This window comes from Paramisgurnus dabryanus, chromosome 2, assembly GCF_030506205.2.
Source record: "Paramisgurnus dabryanus chromosome 2, PD_genome_1.1, whole genome shotgun sequence".
NCBI classification, from domain to species: domain Eukaryota; kingdom Metazoa; phylum Chordata; class Actinopteri; order Cypriniformes; family Cobitidae; genus Paramisgurnus; species Paramisgurnus dabryanus.
Genome location: NC_133338.1, coordinates 13,761,840 through 13,778,711, shown reverse-complemented (window position 1 = coordinate 13,778,711; position 16,872 = coordinate 13,761,840). Strand labels below are relative to the sequence as shown.

General features: G+C 40.3%; 1 protein-coding gene across 3 annotated transcripts in view; it reads left to right on the top strand.

The window, feature by feature from the left end:
- sipa1 (signal-induced proliferation-associated 1) overlaps positions 1-16,872 on the top strand; it is a 167,035-nt gene that overhangs the window by 90,298 nt on the left and 59,865 nt on the right. For all 3 annotated transcript variants that reach the window (XR_010545711.2, XM_065294335.2, XM_065294336.2), the window contains exon 3: positions 3,562-3,686. Coding sequence is in view for 2 of the 3 variants with exons in the window: in XM_065294335.2 (XP_065150407.1) it covers positions 3,562-3,686 (125 nt within the window). In the remaining variant the exon portion in view is untranslated. The remainder of the gene's footprint in view (positions 1-3,561; positions 3,687-16,872) is intronic.

Sequence of the window (16,872 nt, the reverse complement as noted above, 5' to 3'; positions counted from 1 at the left end):
GCACCGGATGGATGCAGGCAGTGTGCCCTCCACCGTTATAGTGTATGTCACCGCGCTATTGTGTTGTTTCATGCTGATTATGGAGGGTGCTGGGTAAGCAGGAATGAATTTGTGACGAAATTCTTACGGTTTACCCGACGCCTTAGACCTTCCTGCCTACCCACTGTGCCAACATTGGATTTAGTGTTGGTTCTAAAAGCGCTGGCTCTCACCCCGTTTGAACCCATTCAAATAAAGACGATTCTTCTATTGGTCTTGGCTAAAAACATAGGAGATCTGCAAACGCTCTATCTGCTGACTGTTTGGACCTAATGACTGTAACGTCCCGCCGAAAAGTCGCTGTTAGAATAAATTCTTTGCCTAGGAATTTGTTTTGTAATCTGAAGGTCTGAGCAGAGCAGCAGAGTTCTGATATCAGAGACCATGAAAGGCACAGACAAAGAACACCATTCAAATCATAGTCAAAGGTGTATTGAAAAGATATTTACTTTATAAGTATAAAAGAGGAAGTATTGATCACCTTCAAACAATAGCATGGAAACGTCTGAAATAACTTATCAACGCTCAAGATAAAAAAGTCTAATACATTATAGGGTAATGATTCATCAACAAATATATATATATAGCTAGACAGGGAAGTTGAAACTGAGAACAAGGAGGTCTGCTTGGGTCACTGTGACCTAAATTGACCAGTTCAATTTAAGGTTCAGCACGTACAGAGGAAATGGTACAATTAATATTCCAAGCTAAGGCACAGCTTAGTAAGAAGTTACGTAAAATACAGAATATTACATTGTGACACTGGCACATGACACACGTTTTAACCACTCAATATATACCAGGCTTATCAAGGATTTTGTATTATCATATTTGGACTGTATATAAAATGTAGACACTTGCACTTTTAACACACCTAGATTCTTATGGACTGTTTTAGGTTTTGTTATGTATTTCATGCTTTTAACAGGCTAAGTTTTAGTGTTAAGTGTAGGTTAAGTGTGAGCAATGATTTATGTCACTTGTCTCATGCCTTTCATCCTGTTTTAAATATGTATTTAAGGTGTGTACTGGTGAGTTAATTTAAACTAAGGTACATATAGATAAGGTACGTAGATACACTTGAAAGACACTAAAGTAAAATCCCCATATACTTTATTTTACACAGCTTTTCACTATGTAATATTCTGTATTGCCGATGTAATTAGGAAGTCACTACATGTATTTAAACTGTGTACTGGTGAGATAATTTAAATTAAAGTACAAACTGATATGGTGTGTAGATACACATGAAGTATATGTAAAAAAGCCCTTTTTATGGATTTTCACTTTCCAACTAGAAAAAGCTGTTTTTTAGATGTTAGTGCAAAATAACATTAATAAATAGTAGTTACAGTTTATGATATAAACAGTTGCAATTCCTCTGCACGGTAACCAGAAACTATATTTCTGGTCTTGTCATTTTTTTGTAGTCAGTATACAGTATACATTATTATGTATAAAATTATTCCAAGAGTTATGTATTATTGTGATGCTGTGAAAAAATAACAAATAGATGTAAAAAAAATGTAAATAAACATATATGTGAGTTTTGACCTTGTTGTGTGCAGAATTCAGTACAATGTTACAGTGTAATCATTTTAAATCATACAGTACAGTGTTACATTGTAAACTTTGTCTTTTCAGAGGACTATAATCACCGGTTATACCGATGATGCACTGGTATAACCAGTTTATTATATATAATGATTATATATAAAGATTATATATAATGAAGATAAGGTAGTAAAACAGCATACGGCACTAGTGAACCATGCAAAATCACTGCAAGTGAAATTATTTTACAACATAGCCCTAGGGCCCTATTTTAACGATCTAAGCGCATTGTCTAAAGCGCACAGCGCACCGTGTAAATGGGCGTGTCCGAATCCACTTTTGCTAATTTAACGACGGGAAAAATGGTTTGTGCGCCGAGCGCATGGTCGAAAAGGGTTGGTCCTATTGTAATGGGAGTATTTTGGGCGTAACGTGCAGTAAACCAATGAGAGTCTCAGCTCTCATCCCCTTTAAAAGCAAGTTGCACTGGCGCTATGTCTAATCCCTATTTAGATGACGGACTTTGTAAACTGAAAAACTAAGCGGAGGAAGAAGATCCCCAGTTTAAGATTAATGTTAAATAATTGTGTTGTTTTTCACTTGTATTGAAATTTTTATTTTTTTATTAAAACCTTTAAAACCCGTTTTCTTTTAGTCATGGAAGTAAAAAAGCAGGCTTGTAATTGCTTTAAATGTATGGCTATCCAATATCATCAAAAAATAATTTACAAGCATGTAAGATAAGTTTTGTACTCTAAAAATACTTTATTTGTAACAAACAGGAGATATAGAATTTACAAACGGCTCTATGCGCGTTTCAGCACTTTATACAGCGTTTTTTTTAGCAAAGAGTTTTTTTTTTAAGCATGACTTAAAAATGTTTCTCATCTCACCATATCCGCAGGTACAGAGTCATCATATAATAAATCCGTGAGGTAGCATTTAAAAAAACATTTAAAAACAGATGCATTTGTTTAAAGCAAAGCATTTATTTACTTACCAGGCTGCAGGTGAAGCAACTCTTTGCGTCTTCTAACGTCTCATAATCTGTCCTCATTTATGTCCAAGAGATTCAATAATAATCTTTTACATTCAATCCTTTAATCTTTCATATTTAACTCATTCACCGCCAGCCTTTTTGAGAAAAGTTGCCCACCTGCATTTTTGTGATTTTAACAAAAGTTTCACAAAATTCCTTGCAGGAAAAATTATCTTCTATAAATATATAAACATACAAATTATATCAAATTAAAGAACACCATTTGCTTTCAAACAAACAATAAACAAACAAACAAACAAAATGGGGAAAAAACGTTTCATTATATATTTACTTTTTCCACTTAATTTAACCACTGAAATATGGATATTTCTCTTCAAAAATACAACAAAGACACTTGCGTCGCGCATTGCGCTGCATTGCGCCGGGTGTAAGATAGAGCCCCTAATCTTTATTTTAGGTGGTTTATTTGGCCGTTTGATGACCAGAGGGGGGTAAATACCCCTTGCTCCCCCAGCAAATTGCATCCTGATTGTGTGATTGGAAAAGGATCATAGCCAATCAGACTTGAGAACCAGACAGTACTGTATAAAATTAAGTATAGCATGGACATAGACGTACTTTCCATTTTCAATACTTCAAAGTAAGCAAGATATGGTATGTTCTTAGCAAACTCTTACATCTTTTTATTGATTGTTAGTAAGGAAACATCAGTTTGAGTAATGAAAAGCAGTTTATGTATGTATATCCAGCTATAGCAAAGATATGGTCAAATATTGATGCTGGAGTCCAGTGATATGTCAATTTACCCGGACACTTAATAGCAGTAGATGGGTTGCAGTATGCAGGGTATACACATTTGTTCATTTTAGTAATAGAAAGGGGAAATTGACAGTTGTACAATTATTGTTTCTCATTTTAAAGTTTGTTTTTATGGATTAAAAATATATTATTCCCTTTCTCTACTCTAGACCATCAAAATTTCTTTGGCATGGATGAGCGTTTGGGACCAGTGGCTATCAGTTTCCGCAGAGAGGAGAAAGAAGGATCCAGTGGGTCCCAGTACAACTACAGAATCATTTTTAGGACCACAGAAGTAAATATATTTCTACATACACAGATAACATTTTTAAACCTTTTGATACTTTCATTCAAATGAATCATATATATTTAATACATTTCTCCCCTGAGTTTATCTTTTATTTCTCATCATTTTTTAATTTTTTAATCATTTTTCACCCTTGTAATACTTTGTTCTGTTTGTACTGTACCTTTAAATTTTCTATGTAGGGCTTCCTTTAATGGCTGTGGAGTGATCAGTCACGTTTCTTACCTCTCCCAGTTCACGTTCCTGTTGTTTAGTATCTACCCTTTTATCCATCTTTCTCAAAGTTATTATTTAGTTGATTTACGACTAAATTATCATGACCAAGCTTTCAGAACATACCCGATCATTCTTGAGTCTTTAGAGAGGTGTTTTATTATTAAGGAAATGTCTCTCCTTCTCGTTCTGGTTCTGCATCTGACCCTGCCCAAAGCAGCAAGCTGCTGCAGACCCAACTTGGTTTTCTATGGCTCTGTGAGCCAGCGGCTGTTTGCCAGCAGCTTGTGAGTCATTGCAGTGGATGGATCCGCTAGATTATTTACACATGTCTCCGTTGTGCACTGTGTAATAAAGTTCAGGACTTTGCAACATCACTGTACAGCCGATGACATCCCTATTACACAACAGCCTTGCTTCACAGCACACAGTATGTACCTGGCACGCGACACTGTGGCAAGCCATTACTTCCTGTTTTAGCATATAATGAGTTTTATCTCCTCGTTAGGTGCTGCAACAGGACCAAGCTCTGTTCTTGTATGGCCCTGTGCATCACACACTGTTGCTTTACGTCACACAATATTATTCCCTGTGTGCAGCGAGCCATTACAGAAATGTCCCAGTTGTGTGGAGTCAAATCTTGCACTTGTATCCTACATCCGTCCATCCAAAGCAATGTTTAGCCTGTTACCTTACCCTGTGCAATGCTCAAACTCACTAATAGGCACACTACGGCGGTGCTTATTGAGGGTTTTGTTTAGACCCGCACACATTCACAGGGTGCAACGCTGTTCTCTCTTAGCTGACCAAAATGCGCATCCTGCTATCTTTGGTTGCCTGTTTGGGGATGTACCAACCAGCCACAGACGCTGTCCTTTTCTGCATGTGAGTGTGGATATAATAGGCACAGTCTGCTTACCAGCTTTACGTTTATGTGCTTGGTTGGGGATATGGACGCTGGCTTCATCTAAGCCCGCCTTTCTCAGAAACACTGTGGTGCTGGTGATGAATGCCTCTCTGGCTGTCATGTGTCGAAACGTTCTACCTTTGCAGCAGCACCTATTATGTTGCTGTCATAGGCTGTATACGCCCTAAAGAGACTAAAGAGAGAGGAGAATATTACCACTGTGTCATTTTTGTCAGATCCAATATTAGTGGGGCTTTTAATCACAGCAGGGGCGGAGTGGACTCGAAAAATCCATCGGGAAATTCCTTAGACCACTAGTCCTCCGTGGTAAAAAAAAAGAAAATGGTTCCCTGTTAATAAGCAAATGCTGAAATCTAAAATGTCATGTGTCACGTGAAGCTGTGGGTGGGGCTACAAAAGTGGTCGTTTTATGGAGGAGGTGTTTAAATTCTAATCTGACGTCACATTTCAGCACTTCCTGAAGTTTTATTTCAGTAAAGAAAACATTTTCAGTTCTGAACCTTGTAGGATGTTCATTTAAGTATGATGACCCCTTATATAACAGAACATCAAGTTAAAATTGATTTTTTGATTCACTGCCCCTTTAAGTGAACCAAAATAAGGTGTTTAAAATGACACAACATCAATGTATTACCATTTCAAAATGCAAATCACACATTAAATTTGAGATTACTGGGCATTGATTTCATTATGATCTAACTATCAAAATGAAAAGTAACTGTTGTATTACTCTTGATGCATAGTTTTTATGGCAACTGATGAACAATATTTCCTCATGGAATAAAGGCATCATGAGATTTTTGGAATTACTAGATCAATTGATAGCAATTACCACAGAACATCTAATGATGTCATATTTCATCACCATTCTTCATCATACATGGTTTTTATGGTCCCATGTACCTCTTGTTCTAACCATATTTTCATTACTGTATGCAGTGCGGCCATTGTAAATGCTTTTGTGGTTTTGCTCATTACTGCCAACTCAAAACTGGTGATTCAATTGTCATACTCGTATGCCTATATACTGTATTGAGATTAGGGGTATCCTACTCAACACAGTGAAGACATGGAGCCAGCAGTAGGAGGTATACATAGTTATCAGAGGAATAGAAGGGGACAAGAACGTCTCGGGTTACGTATGTAACCCTGGTTCCTTGAGAAGCCATAGAAACGTTCTTCACTGATCTGAAGCACGTGTAACACATAATCAATAATTTGATGATTGGATATAGGCTGGATACCGTGCGGACCAGGGGTATAAGAAGGCATCCCACACAAACACACTCGCTACCAAGTGCCGAAGCAAGTGCCTACAGGGATGCAGGGGGTGTGGCATAGAAACGCAGCATCTCGTTCCCTTCTCAGGGAACCAGGGTTACATACGTAATCCGAGACGTTCCCTTTCTAGGAACTTTAGCTGCCCCGCCATAGCAACGCTTTGGGGAACGAGATGCCAACGCTTCCATACTACCAAATGCCTGTAGCATGTATATCTGAATACAGTCAAGGAAAAGAACCTGGGACCCTAAAGAGGGGTCTAGGTCTAAATTATAAATCTGACGAAGGTGAGCTGTGAAGACCAACCGGCCGCATAACATACGTCCTGGAGCAAAGCGTCTGACCCTAAGGCCTTAGTGGCAGCCATACCCCGAGTAGAGTGGGCACTCACAGAGACAGGTGAGGGTATACCCTGATGTTCATAAGCCAGTGAGAAAGCATTCACTGTCCATCTGCTCAGAGTCTGCTTGGTCACCGGTAAACCTTTTCTGGGTGAACCAAAGCACACAAATAACTGCTCGGACTCCTCCACTGAGCAGTCCTGCAAACATTTGTATCCAGTTCTCGCACAGGAAACACCAAATTCAATTTTTCCTGGTCCGCGCTCCTGAAGGGGGGAGGACAAAGGGCTTGCAGAACAATGGGCCTCGGCACATAGTTCAGCACCTTGGGAACATAACCTGGCTTTGGGTATAGAAAAGCCTTAGCCATCCCTGGTGCAAACTCAGACCTGCAGGGGATACTGACAGGGCCTGAAGGTCCCCCACTCGCTTCAGAGAGGTAATAGCAAAAGGAACACAGTCTCAAAGGCCAGAAACCTATCAGGCGAAGTCTCAAGTGGCTCGAACGGAGCCAACGAGAACCCTTCCAGCAAAACCGCTAGGTCCCAAGTAGGCACCCTAGTGCGGCTAACAGGTCGCAACCTGCGAGTGCCACAAAGGAAGTCTACCCACTGATGAGCCTTCCACAGGAGTATGGTAGGCAGAAACTGCTGCCGTTAAACCTTAAGGGTGGAAGGAGTAAACTCATCAGAGAAACGCTCATGCAGAAACCTCAGAACTACGTCGACAGGGCAGTAAACTGGGTCTCTCAGATGAGCTGAACACCAAGAGGTGAAAATTTCCCACTTAAGGGAATAAAGTTTCCCCGTGGAGGGATAAACACAACCAGGGGGGAGGCATACAGACGTAGCCTCAGTCACGCCTGTACCATGGAAAACCAAAGTGGGCAAAGTGTGGTGTCCTGGGATGCAAACAGATCTACCTCTGCGCGTCCAAGTCTTTTCCAGATGTGGTTCACCACATCTAGATGAATATCCACTCCCACCGGAGGTTGTCTCGAAGGGGCATCTGCCACATTCAGGTGGCCTGGTATGTAGACTGCCCTCAGAGAGTCCAGAAGTGTATGGTAGGCAGAAACTGCTGCCACCTATAGGTTAAAGGTGGAGTAATGATATGGTCACCACAACCTCAGTTGGTAGCATAACAGAGACTGTTGCAACCTTAACCTTAGGGTGAAGGACTTAACCCAGTAGAGAATTGCTCCTGCAGAAACCTCGGTACCACGTCAAGGGGCAGTTGACTGGGTCTGTCAGGTGAGCTGAACACCGAAAGGGTGAAGTTTCTATACTTTAGGGCATAAGCTTCCTCGTTGAGGGAGCTCTGAAGTAATCATCTGGTTCCCACAACCTCATTCGGGAGCATGAGGTCCTTCCAAAGGAGCATGGTAGGCAGAGACTGCTGCCACCTAGACCTTAAGAGTGGAAGGATTTAAGCCAGCAGAGAATTGCTGCTGCAGAAACCTCAGTACCACATAAACAGGCAACCTGATCTCATGAATTTCCGTGGCATAGTCACGGAATTTTTTGCTCATTTTTCCGTGGCATTCTCACGGATCTCCTCATATTTCCGTGGCCCTGCCACGGACTTTCTTTTCCGTGGCATTCTCACGGATTGGTTACTCAACTGTTTTGTCCTATTTTCTTACCATTGTCGCTTCGGTTTAGGGTTAGATTTACATAAAATGACATCCCTACCCAAACCCAACTCTAACCCCAACGCCAGGCGACAATTGATTAAAGTTTAGAAAATATAAAAGAATACATTAAAAAAAATAGTATAAACCAATACTTAAAGTGAAATACTAACGCAAACACCAAATCTAACCCTAAACCGAAGCTACAATGGTTTGAAAATAGGAAAAAACAGTTGAGTAACCAATCCGTGAGAATGCCACGGAAAAGAAAGTCCGTGGCAGGGCCATGGAAATATGAGGAGATCCGTGAGAATGCCACGGAAAAATGAGCAAAAAATTCCGTGACTATCCCACGGAACTTTGTGAGATCATGTTGCAAACAGGGCAGTTGACTGGGTTTGTAAGAGGAGTTAAACACCAATAGGTGAAATATTCTCCACTTAAGGGCATAAAGCTCTCTCGAGGGTTGTCCAGACTAGATAAGGTCCTTCTAGAAGGAGTATGGTAGAGGCAGAAACTGCTGCCACCTAAGCCTTAAGAGTGATAGAATTAAGCCAGCAGAGAATTGCTCCTGCAGAAACCTCAGTACCACATAAACAGGGCAGTTAACTGGGTCTGTCAGGTGAGCTGAACACCATGAGGTGAAGTTTCTCCACGAAGGGGCCTAAGCTCCTGAGGGAGCCATGGAGTAATCATATGGTCTCCACAACCTCAGTTGGGAGCATGACATTTTTCCAAAGGAGCATGGTAGGCAGAAACTGCTGCCACCTAAGCCTTAAGAGTGATAGAATTAAGCCAGCAGAGAATTGCTCCTACAGAAACCTCAGCACCACAAAAACAGGGCAGTCGACTGGGTTTGTCAGGAGTAAAGTATGGTCTCCACAACCTCAGTTGGGAGACCTGAGCCTACGAGCCTGGCCCCCTCAGAGGTCAAACCGACAGGCCATATCTCTGGCAAGCTTCCTCCAGAACTCAGGGCTCGCAAAATCGCTAGCCCGACGTCCCGGGGCTATTGTGAATTCCTGTCGGGCTACCAAAATGTATCTTTGCCCTGCCCGTCGGGCTATCTTGGGTAGGAAATAATATTTTAATGTTTTTGCTTTGTCTCAGATTTAGTTAGGTAATTGTATTGTACGTATTTCGGTGTCCTCTTGTCAGTCATTATCCTCACGTAACAAGTGAAACTGTCAGGAAATGAAGTGAAAGCATAAATAAACCCATCCTTTAATGTGCACTTCTGAAGTGCGCGCGACCCTCTGGACGCGATTCTGCCGGCTTCGCTCTTCACAAGCACCTGCCTGCTCTTGTGCTCAGCGTGAACTCAAGTCATTTAAAAACAGCACTTTTGGGAGTACTTCGACTTGGCGCAGTAACACTCTCCCTCTCCCATTATGAGAGGGAGAAGGGGAGCGGATTTTTCAGGCGAGTTGAAGTACTCCCAAAAGTGCTATTACGCCATACAATATAGTTCCTCTTTTAAATCCGCTTAGAAAAGCGCTACGTTTTATTTTGTACCACCAAACTTGCTCATATAACTACTCGTCTTAAATAGGAAAAACGTTGATGTGTTTGGTCACTTCTAACTTTATCTCTGAGTGGTACCAGTGAATGAATGGGGCTAAGCTAAATGCTATCGAAGTGTAGCAGCGCGCTCCAGCGCTTACGTGATAGAGGGATGTATCAACTCTTCTTAGTTAAGGTAATAACATATTTTAATATTGAAAATGAGTAGACTATTCCTTTTAGAGAATATGATGTTAGAAGCTTTTGATAGGTGACTAAACAGCAGTGGTAAGATATTACGTTTCCCTTAAGCGAATAGAATGTGTGTTTGTCATTTCGTTTTACCTCAGAGTCTAACATTATTCTAGCGAAAATAAACGGCTATGGTAAGATCTGTTAACCTAAAGGGAATTAAATGTTTATTCCTTTTTAATAAATATCTGTTTTAAGTCTTCTATATTGTGTTAAAGTCACTGGTTGTTTATATATTTGATAAAATACCATGTTATCTAAATATGTGTTGAGGTAATTTATTAAATTAAATTAAATTAAATTAAATTAAAAATAACCTGTGTTATAATACATTCATATAATATAAAATGTAGTAATATAACATTCAATTATTCTAACGTTAGGGGAACGTTAAAATAACCTAAAAATAACATTAGGGGAATGTTTATTTTCTTTAAAGAAAACATTCCTTGCTATTAAACAAAATCCTTGGAAAATAACATTCTAGAAACCAAAAACTAAAAACTAATGTAAGGGGACCGTTTTGGGTACCAAATTGTTAGCTGGGGATGGGCAGAAATAGTTGGCTTACATGGAAATCCAATATTTATCAATATTCTACATTAAACAGTGTATTTTTTATTCGGGCTACTTGAATTCATTTCGGGCTACCAAAAATGAAAGAGTGCCTGCCCGAAGGGCTATCAGGGATTAAAAAATTTTGCGAGCCCTGATAACTTCTGTGGCAGAGTGATTGGGGAAAAGGGAAAGCCACATTGGGCAGTGTGTGCGGTCCTGAGACGCAAACCGATCCACCTCTGCGCGTCCAAATCCTCTCCAAATGTGGTCCACCACATCTGGCTGAAGTCTCAACTCCCCAGCAATCGGTGTTGCCATATAGGGCATCTGCCATATTCAAGTGGCCTTGGATCTAAACTGTCGTCAACAAGCACAGTTTGTCCAGAGACCACAATGCCATTATCCCAAAATCAATAATGTAGTGATTTTGTCCCTCTCGGCTTTCCATACTGTACTCCAACCTGTGGGGAGTGCGTCTGTGGTCAGTGTCACACGCCAGTAGCGCGCACCCAAAAACAGGCCTTAGGATGGAAACCAGGGTTTTCTCCACACCACCAGAGCACGCAGGCAACGATGCGTGACTTTGATTGCAGACCTCGTTAGAAATTTATTTAAGAAACCACCAATGTGATGTCTGTCTAGACCAGTGGTCTCAAACTCCCGGCCCGCGGGCCATTTGCGGCCCGCCCTCCCCCTCTCTGCGGCCGCGTCACCTTTTAAAAAATATAACACAATCTGGCCCGCAGAAAGATTTTTATGCACTTTGTTTTATATTCGTTTGATTTTTGATTTAAACGTTTAACACTCTGGGGTCGACGGTGGCGCGGGCGCCGCAAACTCTTTATTTTTCAATCACTCCGCAAAGAGACTTTAATTACTCTGCTGATTTTTGACATACAGATATGATTTATACATCATTTAAAACGTTAAAGTGTCTCGTTTTTTTTTTCTGTCCACTCCCAATAAAAACAGAATGTTGTGCTTTTCGCAAAATTAAGAAAATAAACATGATGCACGTTGTGCTCTCTCTCCCTCAGTGAAGTCCTTTCAGAAACGCGTCAGAAAAATAAAGTGTAACTTAACGAATACTTGTCGTAGAAACAAAAGATAAATGTCTACATAATGCTTGGAATGTCTCCTTTTAAATGATGTAAGTGATATTGAAAACAGATATTGTCATTCGGTGTAAACTGTATGAGAAGGAGGAGAAGTACTGTATTTCGCCAGTTACCTCATTATCTGTAATGAGATCGGATCGCCACACCCCCGCGCCATTGAAGTGAATGAGCAGAAACATCCATATGCATGACTCGTGCCTCCTGCAGTCAATGGATATGCAATCCACAATCCAGTCTCTCCATTCCTTGTTGTTCCATCCGATTGCACCAAACATGACATCTAAATCCTTATTTACTTGCGTATGTGTGTCAGTATCTCCAGACGCAAGTGTTTTCTTTGTTCTTCCGTCAAACAGTTCACGCGATTGGAACGCACATACACAAACACGCGAGTCAGGAAACTCGACGCGCTTTTTGGTATTCTTATAAAATACGCGATTGCAAACAGTACAATCCTTATTTTGTTGCGTTTAAGCGCATATCTCCACACAGCAACTTTATTAAACACAGGATCACTCGCGTGTGCACACGTTCACTGCATTCATGATCAACACGTGAGGTAATGGCGGCGGCTGTAAACAAACATTGATAAGTTTACCACGCGTGTCCCTTGTTGTGTTTCTACTATAATGATTACAAATACACAAATAAGAGTCCAGACAACGATAGGTAGTTGTTCTTTTGAGCTTTTTACTGCACAAAAATAAACCTCTCGCTGGCCAACCAATCACTATCCCTGTGTTGAAGTGTGTTCATTTTACAATGGCCAAACAGTATCTTTACCATGATTAGGCTACTATGGTTTTTAAAAGGTTACTTATACTTGTGAAATTAATAGAAAATATTTCAATAGAAAGAAATATATAAATATATATAATGTGTGTGTGTGTGTTTACATTATATTGAAAAGAAAACCTTATCATGGTTTTACTACAGAGAAAGTGACATTCCTGTTGAACATCCCCACAAGGCTCATTATGTGGCTCATTATTCAACTCTTTTGTCTCTCAGCTGTCAATCACTGATTATTCAGGAGCTTTCCCGCCTCCATGCATACAGCCTTTCCCAAGCAAAAGTGTCTTAGAAATTGTAAATCAATATCTTGCTTTATGTGATTGAGTAGGCCATATGATTTTCACATCATTTTGAAGAAAAATCTCTAGACTACTAGATCCAGTTTGGAAAGTCTTGGGAAAACATGTTTAGAATGAGTTTTGTGGAGTTATATCAGTGACTTAAAAATTTTGCTTTTTCAAAAACCACGCATAAACATTTTTCTCTCAAAAATACAAACATGTACATAAACGTTGATTATATGATATTGTAGCCCAGTTTGTGATGAACACAGTGTTATGAGACTTTTGCCATTAATATGTTTTTAAGCAACTGAAAAAAGCACAAATGTCAGTGCATGTCAAAACTTCCCCAGGGCCCTAAAAACCCCTTAGACCCCAGAGGGTTAAGGGTTCGTTCACATGTCACATCTAACAACGCGTTAAAACGAGTCAAAGCATTACTTTCTAAAGTGTTCGGGAGCGGAGTTGCGCTCTGTGGCATGGGTCGCGTCACTTGTTGCTACGCAGCCATGAGCCACGCGTTCCGTGATGTTGAGGATAACGGAATGCATAATCGGATTTTAATTCCTCAACTGAACCTCGCGTCAATCATATCATTGTAACCATGCCATCAGTTAATTTGGGACTTTAGCGTTTGTCCAGAGAAGATTTGTTACTTCCGGGTGGATACTCAGCTGTTACTCAGAGAAGATCGAGCTGTGGTGGGGTTAGTTCACCTCAAGTCACAGCATCTAATGGAGACACCGCATAGGGAGGGAGGCAGAGCGGTAGATGTAATGCAACACATTTTAAACTACAGATAAGAAAAGAGCCATCAAAGTGCCCAGGTTAAGAAAAGAGAAAAGATGGGGAGAACTGTACAGAAGATAAAAGTATATATAATGAAGTATAATATATTATTATTATGTAGCTTACTATTCAATTACACATAGAGCAGTATTATATTTTTTTTCTGTCCAACTAGCTTATGTAACATTGACTACCCATTCAAAAGTTTTAGGATCACTTTCACTTATTCATATTTTTCCACATATAATCAAAAATTCATTAAAACTGAAATAACAAAAAACATAATGAAGTCAATACTATGACTGAAACAATCCAAAATAAATCAAAACAGAAACACTTACTGGTGGTAATTTTTTTATAATAGTTTATAAATCTATACAGGAATTACATTTGTTAGTTTAGTGCAAGGTTTTAATAGGTCTTAGTTATTTAAGATAAGGTTAAGAAAAGATTTACTTACTTTTATAAAATAATGTATTTTAAAAAGATAAAACCACTGCTTATATATTTTCAAGTATTATTATACATTAAATAATAGAAAATAAACATGACATTTACAGAAATATAGTACTTTTTTAACGTTAACATAGCTTTGAGGCCCCCCGATGAAATGTCAGTCTCAGAAATGGCCCCAAGTAGGGATGTTCACATTGACCGTTTAACCGTTAACCGAAGGTAAGAATTTATGACCGATTAACATTATCAGTTAAAATAAAAAAATATTTGTTAATACATGGTGTGTGTTGTCATGAGCCGACAGACATTTCGCCACTTTTCTATCTGTAATTTGTGAATGTCCTGTAAATGACACAAATGATTGCTGCCCTGATGGTCTGATAAAGTAATAATTTGTATGAGAAATCATTTGTATGCGTGTTTGGTAGCTGAACGGAGACGCGCGCGTGTCCGCGCAAGATGACGCGGTCCGTCTCGCGCACATCCGGACAGACGTTCGCTGATGGCCTCTGACCCTGACCAAAAACACGAAATACGACGCAAAAGTAAAACTTTCTGAAAAGCGTCCTGCTTTAGAAATGACCACTGTGGTAGATGAAACAGAGACAATCTGCCCTTTTTTTAATATTAATATTAAATATAATATCTGATAATGTATGAATCCTGGTGCTGTTGTTGATCTGTCGCTGCTGTTAAATGTTTTGTTTTTAATAGTTCACAGACAACCGTCAACTGTATTTTTACTCAATGACAATTTCATATTAAAATCTTATAAGTTAACGGTTAATGTTCGGTTTAGAAGCTACGGTTGTCGGTCGGGGAAATTAACTGATATGAGCATCCCTAGCCCCAAGCCAGTTTGAGTTGAGACCCCTGGTCTAGACAGACACATGACGGCTCCTCAGGTCTAGAAGGAAATGGGAGTCCAACCCATACCACCATAATTTCCAATGCAATTTCAGTGCCATAGCCGGTGATGAGTTTCAGCGATTTTGGCTCTTTTGGCTTTCCATAATCACAACAACCTGTGAGGGACGCGTTAGTTGTCAGCGTCACACATCGACAACGCGCACCCAACACAGGACCTTGGGACAGAAGGCATGGCTTTCTTCCTGTTACCAGAGCACGCAAACAACGGTGCGTGACTTTGATCATGCGAGACGGGTTTCCCCTTGGGGAAAACCCTCCCGTGTTGAATGGAGACATAAGCTCTAATGTAAGGAATCAGTCCTCGGATCTGATTGCTTCACAATCGGTTTCAGTCACAGCATAGAACTGAGCCGAATCACTGAACAATTGTAAGTCCCCTCCTTTTGGAACAATAAAGTAAAGGCTAGAAGCTGTCATTTCTCTCATGTGGAGGTTCTACAGCCTCCTGCACAATAATGTAGGCATGCTCTACTACTGGAGCCAGCTGTATGCAGGTGAAGGTTAATGACGTCTGCCTGTCATACTACGCACCGAATGGAAGCAGGCACCATAAATGAGGTGTGAGCTGCTTTGCTTCAATAATAAAGTGAGTGCCGCGAACGAAGATGTCACCCGCCTCAGCAGATGAGGGTCTCGAATCGTAACACACAAAATCATTATCTGACTTATGGCGCACCAGCGGCCGATCAGGAGAATACATGCTGTGCACAGTTGTACAAGCAACACACAGCATAGACACAAAATCACTGTTTGACTCATCAAACAATGACAAATAGCTCATGCAGGCTGTGACAGGCAGATATACATACATAGCCTACACATACAAGTGTAAAAAATGTATGTATATATAATACCTTCATACTGTAAAAAGAGGAGGCTTCACGTGGAAACTGCACGTTTAGCCTTAAACAGTAGGCAGATTATGAAGAGGATCCATCTCTCCGGAGATAGACAGCTGAAAATATATGGCTCTCACGCGGGGCACATTCCCGATCCGGCGAGAGAGAGACAAAATCATATGGTGACTCCCACGAGTGCAACTCCCGCTGAGAAGCGGGATCGCAGCCGCGAGCCCAAGCTTCCTAGAGAGCGAGAGACAGATTTCCCGGGTGTAGGCGGGGATACTGCCGCCTGCAAGCCCCGAGTGCAGTCACCACTCTGCCTCGACAGAAGCGGGACCGGATCAATTCAATTCAAACTGCTTTATTGGCATGACAAAGTACATTTTTTTGCATTGCCAAAGCATTAGAATGTAACATTTCAACAATAAGTAAAGATAAACAAGTAAATAAATAAATAACAACATGAGGTAAAACAAGAATAATAAATGATTGTTATGACACAGGAAAACGACACTGTATCAAATTTACAACTTATATTAACCATTACAATAATTGAAACCAAACATTTAATATGTGTAATGGAGGGTTGGGTTAAATAAATTTAGGTTTTCTGGATGTTGTTGTGGTTGTCCCTCAGGATTTGACAAGAAGCTACAAATTTTGCAGATATTAATGCCAATTCTGCTTTTTCACCGAGAATAATGCTAAGTTTTTCAATTGGAGTACAGTTATTAAATTGTTGAAATATGTGGTTGATTTTGGTAAAATATTTATTTCTGATTATTTTATATTGTGGGCATTCAGTGAGGAAGTGTAGTTCTGTTTCTGTTTCTACGGATCTGTGAGGGCGCGAGCCTGAGATATCCTTCTCTAAGCGTGAAGCCTCACAGTGCACACAGCCAGTTACCTCAAAAGCCAACTGTGCGTGCTGCGCTCAAAGACACATATACATGTGTATCCTTGTCTGTGATATCGCACCGACAGGGAGATACACATACTTGAACTTCTTAAACATACTTCAGATTTATGCAAACATACACGCAGTCACTTGCTGAGGCACTAAAAGCAAGTGTGTTTGTGTGGGATGCCTCCTTATTCCCCTGGTCCTCACGGCATCCAGCCTATATCCAATCATCAAATTATTGATTATGTGTTACACATGCTTTAGATCAGTCACGCCGAGGCGTTCCCCAAAGCGTTGCTATGGCGACGCAGCTCGAGTTCCTCGAAAGGGAACCCCCATTGAAAAATGTG